This window comes from Lycium barbarum, chromosome 11, assembly GCF_019175385.1.
Source record: "Lycium barbarum isolate Lr01 chromosome 11, ASM1917538v2, whole genome shotgun sequence".
Taxonomy (NCBI): Eukaryota; Viridiplantae; Streptophyta; class Magnoliopsida; order Solanales; family Solanaceae; genus Lycium; species Lycium barbarum.
In genome coordinates, this window is record NC_083347.1 from 883,556 (window position 1) to 909,099 (window position 25,544).

General features: G+C 35.5%; 1 protein-coding gene and 1 pseudogene across 4 annotated transcripts; one reads left to right on the plus strand and one right to left on the minus strand.

The window, feature by feature from the left end:
• The first annotated feature begins 13,222 nt into the window (after nt 1-13,222).
• LOC132616929 (probable WRKY transcription factor 2) lies at nt 13,223-19,279 on the plus strand. 4 transcript variants are annotated; one of them, XM_060331704.1, is made up of 6 exons: nt 13,223-13,497; nt 14,492-14,969; nt 16,241-16,429; nt 16,813-17,609; nt 17,917-18,075; nt 18,579-19,279. In XM_060331704.1, the coding sequence occupies exons 2-6, from the start codon at nt 14,538-14,540 to the stop codon at nt 19,108-19,110; spliced, it is 2,109 nt and encodes a 702-aa protein (XP_060187687.1). In that variant the 5' UTR covers nt 13,223-13,497; nt 14,492-14,537; the 3' UTR covers nt 19,111-19,279. The 4 variants fall into 4 exon arrangements, with proteins under 4 accessions (XP_060187687.1, XP_060187690.1, XP_060187689.1 ...); XM_060331707.1 differs by having other exon boundaries at nt 13,224-13,497; nt 16,825-17,609; XM_060331706.1 differs by lacking the exon at nt 13,223-13,497 and adding an exon at nt 13,660-13,683.
• A 3,865-nt stretch (nt 19,280-23,144) lies between these two features.
• Nucleotides 23,145-25,044, minus strand: LOC132616930 (vinorine synthase-like; annotated as a pseudogene).
• Between the last annotated feature and the right edge of the window lie 500 nt (nt 25,045-25,544).

The window sequence follows — 25,544 nt, forward strand, 5'->3', positions numbered from 1 at the left end:
AAAAACGTTTCATCTAATCTTGGAAGCTTTTCTATTTGTACTAAAGTTCACTAGTTCTTCCTTTAATTTATAAAACTGGAAATTTAAAAACCTCTTAGGAATAACTTTTTTCTTCTTCTAAACTGTGTGGAAGTCTTTTCTGGTGCGGAATAAAATAGTTAGTTCATTACTTCATTATCAATCATTCTTTATTTGATTACAAAATATCGTAGATTTATTAGTACACCAAACAAGTCAATGTCCCCCACCACCCACTCCAAATGATTCCAAATAAATGGTATGAATTACGTTGTTCCTGTCTTGTCTTTTTTTCTAATCACACTAGCACGTAATACGGACACTTGAGCGGTCCACAATACTTTGCTTAGGCTTTTTTTTCCCCCCCCTTAGAGGAATTTAAGTTATATATTTATTGATATTATGATAGTACAAAATACAAATTCGTTTTATACTATTATTAGTGTAATTTGACTCTTTATAATAAGTTTTCGTTCTACTTCTCAAGTAAGCTTGTTAGATTTGGTGTGGAAATTTAATTGTTGGTCCATGTTACCTTATTTTGTGAAAAAAAATATAATATATTATCGATGCACTAAATATAAAATTTTATTTATTTATTTATATGTCAGTCATGGTTCTTTTAAGCTGAGGGTCTATTGAAAACAACTTCTCTACCCCACAAAGATTGAGGTTGTAACTCCTCTTACCTTTAAGCTAAGTTGCGTTCATGATTCAGGTCTTAGAAACCAAGACGGGAAGTGTTGGGATTGAAATTAGCCTTAAATCGTTAAAATGACATTCTACGTCATTTGTACGGGTCGTACTTATGTGATCCTCGCGAGAAGAAAACAAAAGCTACTGGAATTTGGCATTCTAGGTATGGCCTGAATGTACGGGGTCGTACATTATTGTACGGTCTTGGCCGTATAATTTATACGGGCCGTACTAAAGTACAGGTCGTACTTTTTATCCCATACCCTACAGACGAAAAATCATGGTTTCTGGATTTGGCACATGCGGTACGCGCAAATTGTACGGGAAGTACAATATTGTACGGGCGTACATGTTAGCCGTACTTCTCCCAGATTCAAAAAAAGTATAAATACGAGACTTGAGTTCTTTTTCTTATTTTTCATCCTCTCCAGGCCCTAGAACGAAGTCTTCTTCTCTCACCATCAAGATAAACTAAGGTCTTACTATCAAGATAAACTAAGGTAAGCCTATTCCAAGCCTTTCAAGTGAATTCTAACCTATATCCATAATTTCTAAATAAGAATTCATTATTCCTAACCTAGGGTTTTCAAGAAAACTCACCTCAAGGATTCAAGATTAAGGCTTTTGGGATTCTTCTCAAGTTCAGACCATTAGTTACAAGTTTTGAAGTATTAACAGGTATGTAGGGTTTCTATCCACGGGGAGCCCTAGTATTAACAGGTGTTGACACCCAATTTTGTCCCACATTTCCTCCGAAATATCTATTTACGCTTCTAGTTTTTTTTTTTTTTTTTTGGCAACTTTCAAAAATAATTATTTATATTTTACTATAATTATTAGCTTTTATTAATGCCGGCGTTTCATTATCCTGTTGTAGTCACTACTGTTATTATCTTTTATTTTATTACCGTTACTACTACCACTATTATCATTATTATTATTATTACTATTATTATTATTTTTGTTATTATTATTATTACCAGTATTATTATAATTCGCATTTTTATCGTTTCAGCATTTTTACCACCTTATGCACACGCATCGCATTTATTTTCGCGCAATTAAATAATAGCGTTTATTTACTAATATTATTGCACGACTATTACGACGTCATATAATTTTATTAACTGAGCACTAATAAATACATATTTTTTATATTAGGTAATATTTCAGCACATGTTAGTATAAAGTTAATTCAAATAGGTCTTGTATTTAAATTTAGAAGCCCAAATTGGCTCTCCCATCTCCTAAGTTATTAGCCCAAATCCAAGCCCAATCAGCATAAATATTTTCGGAACAATCAGCCCGCATTTTGTTCATCAGCCCACATTTAATACCCAACCCACGTTTAATTCACCGAACCGGCCCACTATCCACATACCCGACCCGGCCCACATCTCTTATTTCAGCCTCTAAACCTAGCAAAACTCTTCAGTCGCACGCCTCCCTCACCCAATTTCCCCTTCCAGCAAAGCTCCAACTACCTGTATCAATGGCAGTGGTCTGCCCTCCCATTTTTGATGAAAATTTCCAGGATCTTAACGTGTCCACTGACAGAAGGACGCTTCCCCCCTTTCATATTTGACCAAAACTATTCGAAATATGGTGGAGATGTCAGCTTCATTCGATTTTTTATCACGATACCTTTCTCCTTTTCGGGCACAAATCTGACCAAATCACGTGAAGGTCCACAAGTTCGTCCAAAAATCTTCAAACGGGCATTTTTGACTCGAGATTTAAACCTTTAATTCAAGATCCCGCCCAAAAATCAAAACCCTACTTTCGTCTTATATATACTGGCATTTGGGTTTCATTGAAGGGGGAGAAAAAGAAAAAGGGCCACCACATTTCCCCTGTAACACCCCGTACCTTTAACTTGAACTTTGATCATGATCCTAGACTTAGAAAATCAGATAAAGAATGTGAGAGTTAGAATTTCTCTGTTCAGTTGTAAGATGGTGGTTTACACCCATGAACAGTGACCGTATTTCAGTTTACGCCCATGAACAGTGATCGTAAACTGAAACCAAGAATTTCTGAACATTCTGGAATTTGGCATTTTGATGTCACATGGATAAATACGGACCGTATTTTGATTTATGGCCCGTATTTCAAAACTTATTTGGAATTTGGGAAAACTTCCTTGATGAAAGTTGTAGATCTTTGGAATACCTTTCCAACGGTATATTATGGGGGTCAAACGGACATCTGTGAAAAGAGTTATGGCCATTTTACTGAAGAGACGTAGTGCAGTCCGTATTGCAAAATACGGACCGTGTTTCAGTTTACAACCCGTAAACTGAAATACGGCCAGCACTGTGCTGGACGTAAATTGCAATTTCACAGGACAGTATATATTCGTCCATACCAGTTCAAGTCATTATTTTTCATTCCTTCAAGCCCTAGAACGACTTCGTACCCTCTTCCATCATCAAGAACACCAAGGTAAGCCTACCCTAATTATTCCAACTCAATTCTAATACCTATACTTGTAATCTAAACAAGAAATTATCATTCTAAAATTAGGGTTTTCAAGAAAACCCATCTCAAGGTTCAAGAATTCAAGATTTTGGAAATCTTCTTCAAAGCTCAAGTCTTTAATTCAAGTTTTAGAGCAATTAAGGTATGTAGAACTTCCATCCACATGTGGGAATCTCTACGTTCTTCCCCATGCTCCGTTTCTTGATATCCATGAAGTTCAAACCCTAGGGCATTAAACCCAACATATTTGTAGCCCGTATTTATGTACATGAATTTTGTATCTATATTCGTTATTGTATTCCTAATCTTCCATTACGGTTATTAGGAACCCTAGCTTAATCCATGAATCATGAATTCTTCCTCATGTATTCTCATTATGTTTATATGAGACTTTATGATTTTATGTAGCAAGTTACAAGCATGTTTTCAAGTCAATTATATATATATATATATATATATATATATATATATATATATATATATATATATATATATATATATAATTATGAACTATTGTTATTACTCATGAATCAAGAACATGTTTGCAAGACTATGACAAGTTATCTCATGAAACCATATTACAAGATATTTCATGAAACCATGTTTACAAGTTATTTCGTGAAATCATGATTACAAGTTATTTGCAAGTTATTTCACGAAAATCATGGGCTTCTTAGCCAACTATATTATGTTCATGTTTTTGGGAATTGCTTAGTTAACCGAGAAGGCTCAGATAGCCTGAAACTACGTAGCCACCGTAGGATAAGGGTTGTCAGCAAGAAGGCAACACCTTCAGTATGCAGTTTCGATCCTTACATGCTTATTATTACTTAAATCTCATATCCCTGGCAAGGTTGTGAGTGTTCTGTTGGTAGGACGCAAGTACCAGACCATGTTGTCGGTTATACTATAGCATTCCCCACGTTACAAGTAGTTTTACATACAAGTATTTCTATTGATTACTGTTTTAAGACTTCACTCACGTTTCATGTTCATGTTCAAGTTACATTCAGTTTCAGTTCATATCTATATCTATGTTGTGCCATGTTCTTCATTTCAGCAGGTTTTACATACTAGTACTATTCACCATGTACTAACGTCCCTTTTTCCCGGGGCCTGCACTTCACGGTACAGATACCGGTTTTCAGGAGCATACATCTGCGCAGTAGGATCACTTCAGATATCAGCTTATTGGTGAGCCCCACTTCTCTCGGGGTTCAACATGGAGTCTGCATTAGTATTCAATTTATGGTAGTCCAGGGCCATGTCCTGGTAGTTAGTATTCAGACATGTTTTAGAGGTTTCATAGACATATGTTAGTTCACAGAGTCAGTTATGCTTTTATGTTTGCAAACTATTGTGTTTCCATGATATTTCATGCTATGAGATAATTTCAAGACTTTATTCCGCAAATTACATTTTCATGATTTATTTAAATTGCATCATAGAGATTATATTGTTTTGATGCCCATGTTGACAAGCAAGCCATGAGGTTCGCTCGAACACATGCAAGTAAGGCCCGAGTGCCGTATTACGCCCAGGCCATGGTTCGGGGCGTGACATCCCCTATAAACAAAAATTGCATATCATTTCTAGATTGTTGTATTCTATCTTTAGTTTGAAAGCATCGGTTAATCCGAGCGTGTCCGCATTCATCTTCTTTCGAGCGTGGATCCTCGACTTAAAGTCTTAGTTCACTGCCTCCGAAAAAGTACACTTCGCGAGCAAAATGGAGTCTTCGTGAAAGACTCTCACTGCCCAAGTAGTCTCGCTTTGAGACTTGACACTGCCACTAAATTTGCAACGTAATCTCCTCGAGTCATCCTCCATCAGTCCATCCGAAATTACTGGGCCAAAGCCCAACAGCAGCAGCTCGCAGCAGTCCTAGAAAATGGGTTGAGCCCATTTAACTTATTTGCTCCTCTATGTTATTTTTTGTGCATTTAATTTATATTGTATGACTAACACTTTGTTTTGTTAATTTAGATGAACCTTAGTGAAATTAGTGGGGTTTAGTTTTAGTAATGGGTAGTTAATTTAAGATTTCATTCCCTTTTTATTTTAGAATTATTTATAGTATCTATAATGTTTATTTTTATTAGAATAATTGATTTTCGAAACAGCATGACTACATATTTTGAGCTAAAAGAATCATTTTATTCTTACTATCTTCGAAATTTAAAAAATGTCACTAATACGCAAATATGAACTCAAGTATGTTTTATAAACAATTTTTCAAGATTTATCCAGCTATGTATATTTTAGACGAATTTAGTTAATAAAGAGTAATAAAAGAGAAAGAAACTCACGCCCATTTGCATCCTAATTATAAAAAATAAGTCTAGATTTTTCTACATTGTCATATTCATATAACATAATTTTATTTGCTAAGTCTTCTCTTAAAAGCTATTACTTATATGCAAACTATTATATTTTCTGCAAGTTTTATTTTAAAAAAGCATTATTTTTTCATTAAACGCCGCAGCAGCATTTATAAGTCTTATCTTTAAATAGCAGTTAAAGTCTTCTTTTATGCAAATCATTATATCTTCTACAAATCTTATTTTTAAATAGCATTATTGTATTTAAAGCCTTAACAACATTTATAAGTATTATTTTAAATAGCATTATTATATTTTCCTTTAAAACCTTAGCAATATTTATAAACCATTTTCTTAAAATTTAAATGCCATATTTTGCATTTTTGCCTTAATTAATTAACCTAAGTTTGATCGGTAAACCGTAGTTAACGAATTCTAAAGGATGCCTAACCCCTTTCCTTTAGGATAATCTAGAACCCTTACCTAGAATCACGCTAATTAAGCAGATCATTAACAGAGGTTTAGTTAGGCTTTACCTTAGTTAATAAATTAGGTGTTCTAATTCACCATTAGATTAATTAGGTGGCGACTCCTTTAAATTAAACAAATAGGAATCACCAATATGTTGTACCTGCTTTAACTCGTTTAAATGGGGTATAACAACAGGTATGTAGGGTTTCATTTCACCATAACTAGGGTTCCAGCCATGTTCATGATAACCCTAACTACATATAACATGATGTACCATGTTGTATTACTAATTCGTTATTGTGTTCTAAATAGTTCATTTTGGTTATTGAGAATCTATCTGTAATCCATGAAAACCCATACTTTGCATTCCATGAGTTCTTAAATGCAAGATATGAACTTTTAAGTTTATTTTCATGAACTTTCACATGCTTCCATGTTTTCATACAAGTTATACTACATATCTATCTTCGGGTTATAGTACAATCAAGAATCATGTTTACAATCATGTTTATATAATTCATAGGCTACTAAGCCAATTATATCCATGTTCATGTTTTGGGAGTTGCACAAATTATCGAGAAAACTCAGACAGCCTAGAACTATGTATGCTAGGGTAGGATAAGGATCGCTCCACCCAGTTAGGATGATTCCTTCATTTGTACCCATTGCGGGTTATAAGATCTATCCATGTTTATGTTCATGTCTTGTACCCCGGCAAGGTACAATATGGCTTAGTTCGTCGGGCAGAGATCAGAAGCCACATACTTACGTGGTGGTTACATGTCGGTCATACGAAGACTCTCCTACTTAAAATGTTTACTTACGTTGCACATATATATTCATGTCAGATGATACTGACGTCCTTTTTTATTTACCCAGGGCTTGTGTCACGACCCAAGCCGATGAGTCATGACGAGTGCCTGACCCCTAATAACCAGACACCCCTATGCTCGTGCCTGAACATCACTGAACAACTGGGTGGCCCACATGTGACTCATAACCAACTATACATATATGTATACATGCAAAATACTGAAGTAATGGTGCAAGCCGAATAGGCCGCTACATATGTTGTACAACAAAAGAATGGAAGCCGACGAGGCTACATCACGTCTAACTGTACACAACTGTCTACAGACCTCTACTCGAGTACAAAGCTGTAAAAAGGACGGGACAGGGCCCCGCCATACCCATATGTAATATACATGCATATACGTCTCAAAATAGCATACCAAAATGGTCAGCAGCTCCGGATCAAGTGGAGTGCACCGGCAACAGCGGAGGGAAAGTCCTACCGAGCTGGATCGTCGTCTGTCTATCAGTACCTGCGGGCATGAACGCAGCCCCCCGAGCGATAGGAGAGTCAGTACGGATAATGTACCGAGTATGTAAGACATGAATGGTAACATGAAATCAGTACAAAGAATAACATAATATGAATGAGTCATTTATACCTCACAGTACCTCTTAATACGATCATTACACCTACTTAACCTTCCTGTGAAGAAAACATTTCGTACGTGTACATGTACTGATACTATACTCGGTCATATAGGTTCGATGCCATCCATACCCGGCCGTAACGAGGCTCGGTATCATCTATACTCGGCCATGACAAGGCTCGATCTTACCTGTACCTGGCCATAACAAGGCTCGGTATTGTCTGTACCCAACTGCAGTGGTATGCGCGCAATAGATATCATACCTGGCCATATAAGCTCGATTTCACATCATAATTACATACATATATATAGCACGCATAGATATCCAAGAGAAACAGTACAACTCTACCGGAGTGACATAAAGTCGGCAACTTCTGATGTGTCATTATGAAATCATCATCAATAGATCTCACCTTGAAGAAACAACGATCATAAGGTGAGATTGACATCAAAGAACATAATCGACAATCAAGGGACGGGCTCAATAGTGACTTGAAAACATCAAGAGCTTAAAACTTTGCTTCTCTAGATTTGGAATCCTGAACATAATCATCATCATCTTCCTATCTCACTTTGAAGGAACAATAGCATAAGGTAAGACCAGTTGTGACGAACGGAATCAAGAATCATGTGTTAAGATCATTCACATCGTAAAATCGTCTAAGCTTTAGGCTTGGGTTCTGCTAATCATGGAGTCATCCTAGGACTCTTGAGAATGAGGAACTTCTAGCATTTCTAGGAGTAAAAGTAATGTGGAGAGCACATATGGAATCATAACGTAGAAATCATGCCTTTGAAAGAAAGGGTTAACCTTACATACCTTGAAACGTATCTAATCGTCCAGCGTCTAATTCTCGAACTCGTAAGTCTACAGTCAAGATAACATAGGCTTTAATTAGACCATTTATAACACTTACAATCCAATTCAGTGAAAAAGGGACTTAACGAATTTCGGGTAATCCCTCAGTTTCCAATTCAATTTAAATGTCAACAACAATATCAATACTTACATATCAAAATATAATCAATTCTACTCCAAATCATCCCTCAAAGTAGCCCTTAATCTCACCTTAACCCTTATTCAACTTACCACTTCCATATTTATGTTTCTTTTGCTTAAAATCGCTAAACTTCTTGATAATAACTCAAACACAGAGGTAATAATCATGTACATACCTTGAAGGAACTAGGATACCAAGAATCAAACTCTAATTCCACTTTCCAAGCTTATGAACTTCAAAGAAACCCTAGGAATAGCCTTTTTCCTTCACTAGCCAAGGTTTTATGGGCTCGGATCTTGCTAAACTCTTCCAATATGATGGAAAATATTGAGAGGAGATATTTTAGAGTTTGCTTTGGTTTTGGAATGAGGAAATGAGAAATAAAATCGTGGGTCTAGATATATATAGATGGATATAGAAGGTTCCAGCTGTGCGGGTCGACGAGCAGGTCGACGGCTTGTCGACTAGCTCCGTCGTTCCGCCATCAAAGAATCAGAGACGGTGGCGTGTCGACGGCGTGCATTGACGCCACCGTCGACACGTTGACGGTCCGTCGAAGGAGACTGGTTTCCTGCCAGTTTTCTGAGTCCATTTCGCCCGCGTCAATTCGATTCGTTTAGCTTCTAATCCTTTCGTATTGCAAGAAATATATACTTATACTTTGGTACACGCGAGGTAAGGCACTTAGTATCTCAAAATCGGGTACGGATCTCCATACTAAGGGTATAAACCATACATGGCCAAGGATTTTCTTGCGACGGAAATGGGAGGTGTAATAGCATGCATTTCACAATGCAGATTTACAGGACGACAGGTCAACTCGTTAGGACCTTGCACATATCAGCTATGGATGAACCCCATCTCATTCAGAGTTTTATCTTTATTTATTTCATGTCAGTTATGCAGTTAAGGTATGCCGGGAGCCTTGACCCTGTAAACAGTTTAATAGTCAGACTCATGTCAGAGATTTCATAGACTAGACTAGGGGTGGGCATGATACGGTATTTGAAATTTAGTTATGGTAATTTCAGTTTCCGATTTCTAAAAATACTATACCATTACCATACCAAATTAATTCGGTATGGTTCGGTATTTTTAAGTTCGGTTTCGATATTTTACGGTACGGTAAATCGGTAACCAAAGTTTGTTCGACTTTGACGAACATATAATCTTATCGTAGAGAATTACTTCGCCTATTCACGAAACGTCTTAATTATATCGTACTAACACCTCACATATGAAAAATTCAAAAGAAATTACAAGCAATCCCCTTCGTAAATCAATTATACAACAAAAATATTTCAATCAAGAAAGAGTAGTCAAAGTTCAAACGTCTAAACAATTAGTTTTGTACTAATACTAATTTAAATATTTGTTAGTATTATAATGTCATCAAAAATTATTATTATAATATATACTATGAACCCATTTGACTGGGCACGACATTTAAGAAAGAGGGAAGACTTTTGAAACTTGTGGTTCAAAATAAACCTTGAAAATTTGTGTGGCTGTAAATCATTCATAAAGTGAATTTGTTTCCAAATTAGGAAAGATGTCATTTATTTTGGCACGGATTAAAAAGGAAATAGGTTCAAACAAATTGAAACAAATGGAGTAATATATATGAATTGTATATGTAATTATATATTTCAGTATGGTATTCGGTATATCGGTATTTTCTTTATATATACCGAATACCAATTTTTTTTAAAATGCATATCAAATACCGTAATACCGAAATCGCGGCATAAAAAATTTCGGTTTCGGTATGGTAATCGGTATAGACCATACCATGCCCACACCTAGACTAGACTAGTTCAGTTATGTTATGTCAGATGTTCAGAGTCGTATAGCAAGTATAGGCTCAGCATTTATTTTATTTTCAGACTATTTTCGCATCATGATATAAACAATATTTTCAGTATTACGATGATGTCCCATGTTTTATTCAGACTATTCATGTTTTAGCTTATATTCCGCACCAGCTCATGCCCCATGTTGATTCAGCAAGCTATGTGGTTCGCTCGGTCACATGCAGCAAGACACCGAGTGCCGTGTTACGCTCAGGCCATGGTTCGGGACTTGACAGAGATAAGGTCTACGTACATTCTACTCTCCCTAGACCCCACATGTGGAATTATACTGGTTGTTGTTGTTGTTGTTATTTATATGTCAGTCAGTGAATGAGAAAAACAGGAATAACGGAAATTAAACTTATTGTGTGTAGATTTTCGCCGATACTTATAAACTGTAAATATCGACTGTTATGACTGACACTCAGTACGTTATGACTAACACTCTGTACGTATGACTGATACTCTGTGTGTGTATATATATATATATATATATATATATATATTTTTTTTTTTTTTTAATATGCGATAACAAGTTAATTATTATTTTTATTAGATTATTGCTTAATATTTATTCAAAAACTTATATATAATTACGTAAATAAGTTACTTTAACTTATTATATATAATTACTTAATAAGTTACTTTATTATGGAAAAATATCTTCCTTGAGTGGGTAATCATTAAGTGAGACAATTTGGAATCTAATATTGGGGGCTCCGAAAAGAGCTAAGCAAAACCAAATCGCGATTTCACACTCTTGTTTAGAATTTATTCCCTTTATTTTAAGTACTTTTTGTTCTCCTTTAACTTTTCAAGTCCTTTTTTATTTATTTATAAATATTATCTAGATATTTAACTGACGTATCAAACGAAAAATATTGTACTGCCAATCAACTACTGAATGCATGACGATAAATGAAAATCAATGCATGTCTGCAATTATGTTATGAAGCTCTAAGATAATCCTACACACTACACAGAAAAACACTTTTCCATAAGGTAAGAGGTCAATTTTAATTTCAGAATAATTAGAAGAAAATGACATTTATTACATAATTATCAGGTTCACCTACCTTTAAATGAGGCAAGAGGTCACTTTTAATTTCACGTAAAACACTCATTTCGGTTCTTCGATCTACTCTTTCCTAACAAGTAGCCACACATCTAGCCAAACATATAATTACCAAAAAAATAGAAAAATTAGTGAAAAGTGAATGCAACAAGACAGTAAATATTGAGTTGCACCTGATTTACCACTAAATCAAATAATTTAATTTTAGTCATAGTTAAAAATTACTTGACCATGGTTAAGTGACAAATATGTGTATGAAAGATTATCTTATATTTATTGATTTGATATAAATATCGCGTGCGACTGTAAGTAAATCTTTGTTGTAGATCGATAAATGTCATCTTCGGAGGGGAAAACAAACTCATACTTCCAAAAACAAACATCTACCAAATGTCAGATGTACTTTTCCGTAAAAAAATTGATTCCAACTTTTAACCAATTGAAATATATACCATCATATAAACAAGAATCATATCATCAATCATCCATAACGTTAAGCATTGGCACAAAAAAAGAAGAAGTTATGCTTGCTTCTTAGTCGTTGACTAGTTCAAATCTTGAATAATAGCACACTCAAAGAGTTGAATTTTAACTACTTCTATCTCTTAAATACTTTTTCAGGTACTTAATAGTAAAAACGTATCAAACATATGTTAGTAATACTAGTACTTGCTGAAAGTTATTAATCATATATCTCAAATCTGCGTTTTAAAACCATAGCGTTTTATCCCTTCTTAGTCCGTTTATGGCGACTAATTAATCATTAAACTGAAATAAAGTACTTGCAAAAATGCAAAAACCATTGTTGCCAAAAACAAATAAAATTCGGTGCAATTACTATAGTTGCTATTTGTCCGTTTTATCACAACATTTCTATTCCCGAAATTGGCCCCAACAGTCAAACTACCCTTCCACGTGGCTTCCTATCATTGGTTGGTCAAACTTGGATAGCATTTCCCATTTCAAGATCCGGGTTTTTTGTTGTAGCCCAGCCCATCAAATCATTTTCAAGAAAAAAAAAGATTAATATTGAAATGAATGTACAGTATAGAGCCTAGACAAAGAGGAGAGTAGAAAATTCATACTCCGTCCGTGTCAAAAAGATTTTTTTATTTTCTTTATTAATTTATCTAAAAAAGATTGACAAATTTTTATATTTAAAAATAATTAAACTTTATGAGATAATTTACAACAACACAAATATCTAAAGCTTATTTTAGATCACACATTTCACAAGTCTTCTTTTATTTCTTAAATTTCGTACCAAGTCAAACTAAGATAATCTTTTTGGAACTTAATGAGTACTATATTATGTGATATAGTTGACTAGACACAGAGTTAAAAAAATACTTTTGAAATTTATAGTCTAAAATAAGTCATCGATATTTGTGTGACTGTAAATTATTTCATTACGAATAAAAAGAAAAATTTTAAGCTAAATTATTTTTAAATATAAAAATATATTATTCTTTCTACAGAGAGTATCACATTAATCAGGACATAAAGGAGTCGTTTGGTAGGTAGTCAAAATTATCCCGGAATTATAATATCGGGACTAATTTATCCCATCTATTGAGATTATTTTATACCATCTAAAAGATGGTATAAAATAATCCTAGTATAAGTGGGATAAGAAAGGATATCCCATTTCTTGGGATGAGATGCATTTTATACCTTATTTGGTACAAGATATATATTTATCCCAAAATAAATTTATACTTTTTACCAAATATAATATAAAAAATTAGTGCTGAAATATCTGAGCTTATATCATGCACCAAACGACACCAAAGTGTAATATGTCTACCCTAAAAAAAAAAAAAAATCATAAATGTTTGTTGTGTTAAAAGTCTCATCAAAATCCCCAATCCATTGCTTCTCTCTTTCAAAAGATTCCAAAACATTTAGAGGTCCACCATAACATCCAAACAAACCCCACTTTCAATTTTTATTCATATATTCCAATCATCATTATTATTTTTTCTCTTTGCCTAATCAACATCATAATCTTGTGCCCAACCTATGCTATTTTCTACAGAGAGAGAAAATTGATTGCTTTTGCTTTTTCCCATTTGTTTCTTGAAAGAAAGTCTTTGGTTGTGGAGTTGGAAAAAGAAAAGAAAAGAAAATCCCATTAAGGTTCTTGTTTTTCTTCATTTTTATCATTCTTTTCTTTGACTGTCTTTTTTTTTTTTTTTTTTTTTTTAATGTTTGTAGAGGTTTATTCTTTGATCATCACTTTCTAATGATTGATTTTCCTCTTGGGTTTTTATCTTCTTTGTTTGTGTGAGTGGTTATGGTTGTCTTTGTTTCTTTTTGTTTTGGGTAATTTTTGATGAACCCCTTTTGCCTGAAAAATGATTTGTTTCTTTCCCTTTTTGTTGTTTCCTTATTTGTTAGATCTTGATGTGCTTCAAGATTGAGTAAAGATGCAAACTTTACTTTCTATAATCAGTCATAAACAGGAGAATTAAGCTTATCTTGCAGGAATTGCATGTTTTTACAGCTATTGTGGAATGTAATTAATATATGGCTGTTTGTTTTCCTTTGATGGGGGGATTTTGATAACCAAAGGATAAATAAATGGAGGCATATATGTGAATAGTTTTATGCTGTTGTATTCTAATACATTTATGGTGGATATAGAAGGAAAATTGATTAATGGAGAGGTTGGTTTGGAGATCTTCGTTATGTAATATCTGAAGCACACATATATAATTTCTAAGAAATGCTTGTCGGCAGAGGCGGAGCTGGAATTTTGAGTTTATGGGTTCTGAATATTGTAAAATGTGGCTTATTAGGTTCTTGATAAATTATTTATACATATTAAGCGAATTTCGTAACAGAAATACAGGATTTTGACTAAAGCTACTGGGTTCGTCTAGCTCCGCCCCTGCTTGTCAGACCATTTTCCTAAGAGAATCTACTGCAACACTAACTACTTGCTATCTCTTAAAAGTTTGAAAAGGAGAAGTTAAAATACCTAGAGTGAATATGAGTAGACAGCTTTAAGGTCTCGGGTGTGACTCCTCCTTTGACATTATTATGAAACACTCAAGAAATAGTTGTTTTAACAATTGATGTGGTTTAAAATCTTTGTGGCTTATATTCATTTTCATACTACTTATTGCAGTTAATTTGGCCTTGGAGTTGCTCATGCTAAACAGTGTCGACAATTGATGGGTGGATTTGATGATCATGTTGCCATTATGGGAGATTGGATGCCTCCAAGTCCAAGTCCAAGAACGTTTTTCTCTTCACTACTAGGTGATGATGTTGGGTCAAGATCAACTTTTGAGGGCGCCAGAAACTTAGCTTCTGGGACTCAAGAACATGTTGAGAATTCTGATGGAGCACAAGCTGGTGCAGCCAGTGAACAAATGGTGAAGTTGAGTGCGATATCTGACCAGAAAATGAGCTCCTCTCGCGGAGGGCTCTTGGAAAGATTGGCAGCTAGAGCTGGATTTAACGCCCCAAAGCTGAATACAGAGAGCCTTAGACCTGCTGATCTGTCGCACAATCAAGGAGTTCGGTCTCCTTGTTTAACTATTCCTCCTGGTCTTAGTCCAACAAGCCTGCTAGAGTCTCCTGTTTTTCTCTCAAATTCACTGGTATGTATACACCTTGGTTATTTAGGTTGTTTATGACTTTGTTATGTCTGAACTATGTTGTGATGCTGGAAGTTTAAGAGGCATGCCAACAACAAATGAAAGGGATATAATAAACTTGATTCTGCAATGTGACAAGAAAAGTTGTGACTATGATGAGAAGTACTACAGTTTTTCATGGTTGATATACTGAATGAATCAAGTGAAAACACGTATTTGTAACTACTTTAGTAGGTTTTTGGCCATAGATACCAAATATGTTTCACTTTATTTGGAATTTTTGAAGTTGGAGTTGTGTTGGGTTATACCTTTTGCAAAGGAGAGAAGAGAGCATTTTATTTCGAATTATGAAGATGGAGTTGGAAAACAGGTTATAAGTGTTTTTCAAATTTGGAATCCAACGTCAAGTTGAATTTGGAATTTTCATGGCCAGACTGATTTTCGAATAAAGTGAAAACTTATTCCGGAAAAAAATGAATATTTTTTTACAGCCAATCTGATCCTAATATCTTTTATTTTTTAGCAAAAGTCCATGATTGTTCTATGCTGCGATTGTAAAAATATAGTAATATATAAAGCTGTATAAGGATATAGGCTCACTTGCTTAGATACCTCTTTGTTGTAGGTAGGTTTATGTTCTTTTCAGAAAAATCCAGCTCGTAGATAAAACTCAGATACTTTTACTTATTCATGTCTTTTGTGGAGTGTCACCGTCATGTGCATTCTCTTTTACAGGGGTTGAATTCTTGCATTTTATCGAACTCCATACAATTCTTTTCTGCATTTCTGAATAGAAGATTTCATTTTCTGAGTTTGTAGCACAACCATTATAAAACATTTTTTCAACCAGAAGTCTTTTAGCTCAAGTTTGCTTGCAGAGAGAGCCCATTTTACAATAAAATCAGTCATCCATGATCTTTTACTTGCTTTATATGATACAAAAGCAAAAAAAAATAAAAAAATAATCAGAGTTTTAAGAAGTTGCAAGTCCTATTTTCACATCATGGTCCATGTATCGGTTTTGCTATTAATTTTAATCATCATACCAAAGTTTTCAGAACTCAGAAAAGAGCTTCAAGCTCTGTAGTTACTTATGCAGGACAGGTCTTAGATTGTTAAGATGTTAATCTTGCAAGATCTCGTTTCTGATATGTATATCATTTAGAGGCACAATTTTGCTTGAATCATTTTGGCTTTGACCTGATGCAAAGATAACTTCTTTTGGTACTTGTAAGGTTCTCTTTCATGTAAAAGTTTCTATCAATGTTTTGTAGGTGCAACCATCCCCAACAACTGGAAAATTTCCATTTTCCTCTGGCTTCGAGAGTAGAAACTCGGGATTGATGATGGAGGATCCAGATAAGAGAAAAGAGAATGCTTTAGAGAGTATCAATTCATCGTCCTTTTCTTTCAAGCCGGTTCCAGAGACTGCTCCATCTCTTTTTCCTGGCACGACCAGCAGAGTAATCACTTTCTCTCTCTCAGATGCACTCTGCACAGATATTCTTAGGGCCAAAATGGTTAAAGAAACAAGTAACCATTCAAAATCCGACCCAATAGACATGGGTTGGATAACTGACTTTTTAAAAATGGATATCCAGATGGATAATCTGGATATTAATATTGTCAATACCCCTTTGTTTGCTTGTTATTTTTGTATTAGCTCTTGTTTCCTGGGATGCCTAAGATTATTTTGGCTTTTAGCTTGTTTTCTCATCTGATTATGGGTGGGTTGGATATTTTATCCATTTTTGTTTAACCCGTTTTCAACCCATCCGTATCCGATTCGACCTGCCCATTTGCAACTATATTCTGTTTGTTTCCAATCTCTGAGCTTGTTTGCTAGTCTTGGTTGCAGGTGAACCCGTCCAATTTTTCTCAGCAAGGATTTTCAAACATTGAAGTCTCAGTTCATTCACAGAACTCGCTTCTGTCTCACTCTATGGAAGCTACACAAAATCCGACTCAGAATGGAACATCTCATCAACAATCTGATTTTGTTAGATTTTCTGCTGAAAAGGATGTCAAGGGTAGTACCGTGGAGCATTCTCCACCTCTTGATGAACTGCAAGATGAGGACATTGATCAAAGAGGAGGTGGAGATCCAAATGCTGTTGGTGGTGCCCCAGCTGAAGATGGTTATAATTGGAGAAAATACGGGCAGAAACAAGTTAAAGGGAGCGAGTTTCCCCGAAGTTATTATAAGTGCACGCATCCAAACTGTCCAGTCAAGAAGAAAGTGGAGCGATCTCAAGAGGGTCATATTACTGAGATTATATACAAGGGAGCCCACAATCACCATAAACCGCCACCTAACCGTAGATCAGCCCTTGGATCCACAAATTCACTTGGTGACCTACAGCTAGACAGTGCAGAACAAGGTGGGGCAAACATCCAGAAAGCACCTGGTGGTGGAGGTTTTGATTGGAGGAACAACAATCTTGAGGTAACATCATCAGCAAACTTGGGCTCAGAGTACTGCAACAGATTCCCTGCTCAAAATAACAGTCAGTTGGAATCGGGGGATGCTGTAGATGTGTCGTCAACTTTTTCAAATGATGAAGATGAAGATGATCGTGGAACTCATGGCAGTGTATCACAAGGTTATGACGGTGAAGGAGATGAGTCTGAGTCTAAAAGAAGGTTTCTATCTCATCACTAGCCTTAATAAGATTTCCAAAATACAGTGAAATCTCTCTATAACGGTCATCCTCTATAACAACATTTCGGTATAACAACCATGTTTTCTGTGGAACCAATCTTTCATGTTATGTTATATTATATGTTCTTTTTAACAACATTTTGCTATAGCAGCCAAAAAATATTGGAACACGATGTTACAGAGAAGTTTGACTGTACTATTTTTTTTTTGACAATGGTAACATGAGGTTTGACTGTACTATCAAATTAACCTGATTACTTATTGTTTCTTATCTCTTTGATAATCTAGGAAGCTCGAGACTTACTCTACAGATATGACTGGTGCGACCAGAGCCATCAGGGAGCCAAGAGTTGTGGTTCAAACTACAAGTGAAGTGGACATCCTTGATGATGGATATCGCTGGCGCAAGTATGGGCAAAAAGTTGTTAAGGGGAATCCAAATCCAAGGTTTGTCACATTGATATAAATTTATGACACTAGAATTCCGAATTTTGACTTGTAAAGGTGTTTGCTAAAGATTTATGGGTGTCATTTTTTTTTTTGGTTGGGGGGGGGGGGGGGGGGGGGGTGGTTATGCTGAATTTGGGCAGGTGAAAATGAGCTGAATCAATAAATGAAATGGGCTAAAAAGCGGGTCATAACCCCTTTACTAAGTTTTAATTTTTTCTATTTGTTCTTTTATTTTTTAGTAAATAGAAAACTATTTTATTTATTTATTATGACTCTATATAACATATCAAATTAAAAAAAAAAAAACCTTAATGAAAATATTTTGATAAGATTTCTCATGGGTTTACATATCAGCCCAATTTTTTGATGGGCTGAAATTGGTTGAGCTAATACATCGGCGGACCAATGACCAGCCCATACTTGTGCGGGTTGGGCGGGTCATGTTTTCGTGGATTAATTTTGCTACCTCTACAAAAAATGATGGATTTCCCCTTTGCCAGGAGTTACTACAAGTGCACAAGTGCGGGTTGCAATGTAAGGAAGCATGTCGAGAGGGCCTCACATGACCTGAAGTCGGTGATTACCACATATGAAGGGAAGCACAACCATGATGTCCCCGCTGCTCGCAACAGTAGTCATGTTAATGCAGGGGTCTCCAACACTCATCAGACTCCTGTAACTGCCCCGGCCCAGAACCATTTACATAGGCCTGAGCCCTCACAACTTCAGAATGCCATGGCGCGGTTTGACAGGCAACCTTCTCTGGGCTCATATGGTCTTGCGGGTAGGCCCCACCTTGGACCTACCCCGGGATTTAGCTATGGGATGAACCAGCAAGGCCTGTCCGGTCTAGCAATGGCTGGATTTCACCCTAATCTAGGACAGCCGCGACCCATGCATGATATGGGATTTATGTTCCCAAAGGAAGAACCAAAGGTGGAACCTATGTCGGATCCTGGATTGAACCTCTCCAATGGATCATCGGTTTATCAGCAATTTGTGAACAGGTTGCCGCTTGGACCTCAGATGTAAATTTACAAATTTTTGCCTTTTCTAAAGAAAAGAAAGTTAAAGATGTTGATTTTGGTTTTTAATGGGCATATCCTCTACACAACGTCCTATAATTCAATTTTTTGAACTTATATTTCTTTTCTTCTAATACACCATATAAGCAGCCATTTATTCGGTGTTTGTGCTTCAACTTCTTGCTATACTGAACTAGTTTCTGGTTTAACATGGAAAGTTTACTTGACTTTGAAAAGTTTCATGACCTATCTTCATCATAGTTTGGAGTTTAATGTTTATGCCCTCCTCAGTGTTCTAGTCTTTTTGACTATCCACAGATGGCCTCTTTTTTTTTTTTCAAAGGTTTCAACAAGAAATTTATGTTTGTTCTTTGGTTGGCCATCAGTGGGTATATGAATGCTACTTTTCTGCACTCGTCTGTAGACTGAGAATTGGAAGCGCAAGCTGCTACACGAATTTTTATGTTAGATATCAGTAGCTATATCCAATTTACTGTATATATTCTTAACTTATGTTTGCTTGCAAAAACTGAGGTTGAAATAAAAAGAAATGCACAGTTGGAACTCCATTATTTTGACTCTCCTCTTTAATAGTAGAAGAGCTTTATCTTAATTGAAAAACCGATATTCAAAATTAGAAACGATAAAAATGATCACATTTTATTTAAGAAAAGCACTGAAACTTAACTTCTTCAAACATAGATTGGGAGAAACTATCCCTTAAAGAGCTACTGAAGATTCCCTCTTTACCTCAAAACAAGAACCTTAGATTATTTGCAACTTAACTTTGTCAAAACACTATTTGGGAGAAACTATCCCTTAAGAGGGACCGAAGATTCCCTCTTAATTAATACAGTACAAAACAAGAACCTTGTTTCCAACTTATTAAATTTTTTATTATCATTCTTTGTGAGTCTAATTAGTGAAACTGGCCTTGAGAGTTGCATAAGTAAGCAACTCTCTGTTTTTCTCAAACATTTTCATATCTTCTTCACTCAAAACAACTTGAGCTTTCCCTCCACCATCCTTTGTATCCATCAATAATGCAGAATTCCTTCATTTTGCTTCAATTGTACTATAAAAAATTGTTTTCCCCCATCCAAAATCCACATCATAAAATTCAAAACCACACCTGCTAGTGAACAGGTAGAGATCCACGCCAGGTCTGGCAAACAATTTTATTGAATGGCACACCTTCATCGTTGCAATCAACACAAATGTTTTGTTTTCCAATTATTCCGGCTAAAGGGTAATAGTGAGGAAGAAATTCAGACAAGAATTTCTTCTAACGTTTCAATCTTGATGAATTGACAGCTTTTGGTTCTTGGTTATTATCTTCAAGAAGTGTTGGAGGAGGGTAGTATAGAAGTATAGAGGTGTAATTTGATGGAGCAAGCCGATCAAGAACAGAATATTCATAAGATTTGAGGTGACTGGGAGCGGGAGAAACAGGTTTGATGAGTTCTTGGGAGACTAGCTCCATCTTTTAATTTGTCCCTTGGTTGGTTTAGGCCTTTTCGTTGCATGCAACTACATGTACATGCATGTTAAGTCTTCCTACTAAGTATTTCAATATTGACGAGTTGAGGCCTTTGGTTCTTGGTTATTATGATCTTTAAGAAGTGTTGGAGGAGGGTAGTAGGGGTGTAATTTGATGGAGCAAACCGATCAAGAATTGAAGGTGTGTTCTGTAGGGAGGAAAACATTTTAATGTTTTTCAATTTTCTCACGTTCGTTTGTTAAAAAATTTTGGAAAATATTTTCTTTACGAAGACAAGTTCTTCAAAAATGAGAAAAATGACTTCCCTAATAAACGTAGGGAAAACAAGTCTCACAAGTGGCATTGTAGCCAACTGCCTCACCACTACCCAACCCAACCCCCAACCACCCACGCAACCAAACCCCAACCCTACTCCCACCACCCCACGCACCACCCCCCGACCCTATCCCCCACCCACCGTCCAAAAGAGTTCTTAAAAGTTTTTTATTTTTTTGGTTTTTTACATCACACACCCCCTTCCCCCCTGGACCCAACACCCCACCACCCCTCCAAAAAAAATACTTATAAAATAATTCCATATGAGCTGTTTGATTTCATTTCTTTGGTGACTGTTTGGTTTGATATTTCGATTGTTTCTGCTTCTATGACTTCCAGTTTTTGTTTTGTATTTTCACTGTCCATTTAGAATTTCCACAATTCAGTAGTTTCACTTTCACTCTTCTTTTTCCATTTATTTACTTGGTTCCTAACAGTGGTGGATTCAGGATTTTAAAGTTGTAGGCGCTCACTTTGTTAATATAAATACATAATTATTTAAATGTGAAAATTTAAAAAGCTAACGAGAAAACTGCGGTTAATATTGTTATTACGAAAAAGACTTCTAGTCACAAGTTACATTGAGGAAACTACAACTAATATTATTATTCTTTTTGGGAAAACAGTCTTCACGTTTCTAAGATTCGACGACTTTTCATATTTTGAAGATGCTGAACAATGGCATTATTGCCTACAATTACAAATGTTTTTCACTCTAAAGTTTCCAGAAAACTAAAGTTTTTTGTCGTAATGAAAAATAAAAAAAGTGAAAAAAAAAAGGAAAGATCAAGATTGGAAAGAAAGAAAAAGAAAAGATTGTAAATAAAGAAAAAAGAGGCTAATGAAGAAGTACTAAGCCTTTCCCAGCCCCCAAAAAAGGAAGACTACTCCCAAAAGCTGCTTCAACCGAGAATCGATCCTTCGGTACTCATGTGATTGCACATAAGTCTCAGTTTCAGAACCAAAGCACCCATCCAACATTTTAATATGTGGGTGCTTAACATCTATTTATATAAGTTCTTTCGTATTTTCTGTCTAAGAATATATATTACGAGTCGGGGTCAATGGGTGCTCGAGCACCGAAACCTACAATGTAGATCCGCCCCTAACTACTTACTAATATAGAGCCCGTTTGGATAGCTGAATGTAAATAGCTGATAAGCTTTATCTGCTGAAAAGTATTTTTAATGCTGAAACTGATTTTATAAATAAGCAGTTACGTGTTTAGATAAAAGTGTTGAAGCTGTGAGTACTAGTAATAAATAGTTGATGTGTTTGGTGAAAAAGTGTTGATAAGCTATTCTTTTGTTGGTATAACTAAAATATCCTTAAAAGTTGTGCAGAAAATCATAAATTTAAAAGTATCTGTGTAAATAAAAGGAGGAACGGCGGATAGTGAAGAGCAAGTTAGGAGTTTTATTTTAGGAAAGATAATAATGTTCTAATTAGGCAATGATTATTGCAATAATAAGCAAGATAGACAGTATTTACATAACATACATTTTTCGGGAAAGGTTGAAGATTAAGGAACAAATATGTGTGGTTGTATAAACACACATATTATTTTTTTCATTATCAAAAACTATGTGTGTTTATACAAAATTGTGAAATCCTTTTATTATCATGATTTCAATAGGAAAAAAGAAATCTCAAGGGTGCAAAACCATTGGAATCTGTTGTCTTGACCTTTTGAATTTGGATACATCGCTACGCTAAATAACTTGACCAAGAATATGGAAACTTTCTTGCATCTCTTTATGAATAGCATGGCAAACATTAAAGCAGATCTCGACTAGGAATAAAGCACCTGAATACAATAGAAAATGGATACTCTTGAATAGTCCTATAAACATTGCAATGCAAGTACCATCAATATGCATAAAACTAGAAAAGAAGAAAGAAATTATGTGTGTGTGTGTATCGGTTTGGTTCCTTTTGTTTTTGTTAAATACCAAACTAAACCATATGAATTAAATTGGTGTTTTCTCATTCCTGCAAAAGACCTAAGTGATTCATCAAACAACTAGTCTATCAATAGATGCTAGGAGGAGAGCATATATATGTTTATTGATAGTAGAAAAGCTTTGTCTTAATTCAAAAACAGTTCTGGAAAATTAGAAATGACAAAATATCACATTTTATATTTAAGAAAAAGACTGAAACTTGACTGCTTCAAACAATACTTTGGAGGAACTATCCTAATAAGAGGGACTAAAGATTCCAACTTAACACAAAACAAGAACGTTTTGCAACTTATTCAACTTTGTTCTGTCATTATCTTGGCTATCAAAGAAAGCTTGAAAGAAATGATAGCCGCACCTCGTTTATGTGTAATAAGTTAATTTGTTAACTCTATGTCTTAGTAGGGAGATTGGCCTTCAAAGTTGCATAAGTGAGTAACTCTGTATTTTTCTCAAACATTTTCATGTCTTCTTCAGTCAACGTAAGCCAAGCTTCAACTCCACCATCCTTTGTATCCATTAATATTGTCGAATTTTTAAATTTTATGTCAATTGTACTAAATAAAATTGGCTTCCCCCATCCAAAATCCACATCATAAAATGAGAAACCACACCAGCTAGTGAATTGGTAGAGATCCACATCATCCTTCATGCTAGCCATCAAGCTTAGACAATCCCTTAATAGCCATCCAACTCGAATAACCCTTTTCGTAATGATGCCACCATGTTAGCTATATCGTCTTTCTCATTCTCCTTCTTGGATGCTACTAGGAACCCAAGGAAGTTACCTATATGATGAGCGTGCATTGGAGGATCAACGCGTTTCCTCAAGTTTACCGAATGTATTAAAAAAGATGGCCTTTTGGAGTTCGCGGCTAAGCACTTCCACAGAATACTTGCCACTACTTCAACACGTGAAGGTTTTGGTGTGTTCTCACTAGCTGCCTTAATCTTTAGAATTGCAATGCGAACGGGGCTAAAAACGTAAATATTGGTACGACAGGGCTCCGTTGTCAAACTGGCTTCAGTAGTAGGTGGGGGTGGTACTTCATTACTAGGTGGTAAGAACTTTGCCAAGGGGACAAGTTGTGGGATCACAAAATTGGGATTATCTTGGCGTGCCAAAGTAGCCCAGTCAGTTAAGAAGGTGATTACAGAAGAAGCATCTAATATTTTGTGGGTAGCTGAAACTCCAACAACCATTCCTCCACATTCGAAGGAGGTAACTTGAACAAGAAGCAAAACACTCGATGAAAATGATTCCGCAGTGAGTGGAAGGGAAGATTTTGTAGTAATTTTGTTTTCGTCACGGTTATTCTTGAGAATGTCTTCCAAGCGTTGATTGTGCACAAATGCCTCGATAAATGGCACGCCTTCATCGTTGCAATCCACCGAAGTACCGGAGTCTTCCTGCCAAAGGGTAATAATGAGCTCGAATTTCAGACAGGGATTTCTTTAAGTGTTTCAATCTTGATGAGTTGGTAGCCTTTGGTTCTTGGTTATGATTGTAGACATCGAAATTTTGTGGGACTCTACAACTTGAGCCCAATATCTGTTAGGGTTTCTTGGAGGCTACTCTACTCTAAACCCTAGCTCACGCCTATATAAATGGACACATATTCCCTAAGAAAAAGATCTCAAATATCCATAAATTCTTGGATATTTACAAAGAGATCAATATCTCAGAGATCTCATAAACTTATGGGTATTCAAGAAGAGGTCAATATGTGGCCAGATGTTTCTTGACAACTAAATACTTCAAGAAGATCCACAATATCCTTTCATGGAGATCAAATACATCCCAAGAAAGTCCACATATCCAAATCCAAATCATCCTACGTTTGAGAAATAAGCTACTAACGGTCCTTGAACTATAGAGAAATATTAGGAGAAAAGAATCAAGGGAGTAAACAGATTTTGTACCCACAATATTTATCAATAAAATATTTGTTTCTTCATATTTTGTTTGTGGTTATAATTTATTTCCGCATATTAAAATTTGTTGCAAACAATGATATTCAAGAAGTGTTGGAGGAGGGTAATATAGAAGTGTAGGGGTGTAATTTGATGGAGCAAGCTGATCAAGAACAGAATATTCATAGGATTTGTGGTGATTGGGAGTGGGAGAAACAGGTTTGATGAATTCTTGGGAGATTAGCTCCATGATATATCCTTTAATTTGTACCTTGGTTGGTTGGGATGCATGTACTTATATAGAGATGATAAATAAATGCATTGTGCTTTTTAACTTAATTGAGATGTTTTTCACATTTAGGAGAAGTTGAAACCTAATAATTAGTTGTACAAGTTTGGTAATCAAAGTTTGCCTAACATCAACATTAATTGAGGTAGTTGTGTACATTTAGCAAAAGGTATTGTCTTCCTGATATTTTTTACCATTGCATACTTTTTTTGGTTGTTGCACAAGTCTAGTAGCAATAGAATTACATGTGTTGCATAGCATAAAAGGAAGGAATCATGAAATCAAAATGGTATAAGTGCGAAAATAAATGACAAGAGAAAGTCCATTAGCTCAACGGACAAGTGTAGAGAGGCCAAAGGTCCAACATGTCAAGGCATTCAGTACCATTTTATGGCTGAATGTTACTTTGATTAAATTTGGTGTGTGGCCAAACTACTAGGCAGCATCATTAGGTCTGCTTG

What these genes read in the sequence shown, in the direction of transcription:
- LOC132616929 (XM_060331704.1), top strand. Translation starts at nt 14,538, where the DNA reads ATGGGTGGATTTGATGATCATGTTGCCATTATGGGAGATTGGATGCCT. An exon ending in TTCCTGGCACGACCAGCAGA is followed by an intron (nt 16,430 to 16,812) that starts GTAATCACTTTC and finishes CTTGTTTGCTAG; the next exon opens with TCTTGGTTGCAGGTGAACCC. An exon ending in GAGTCTGAGTCTAAAAGAAG is followed by an intron (nt 17,610 to 17,916) that starts GTTTCTATCTCA and finishes TTGATAATCTAG; the next exon opens with GAAGCTCGAGACTTACTCTA.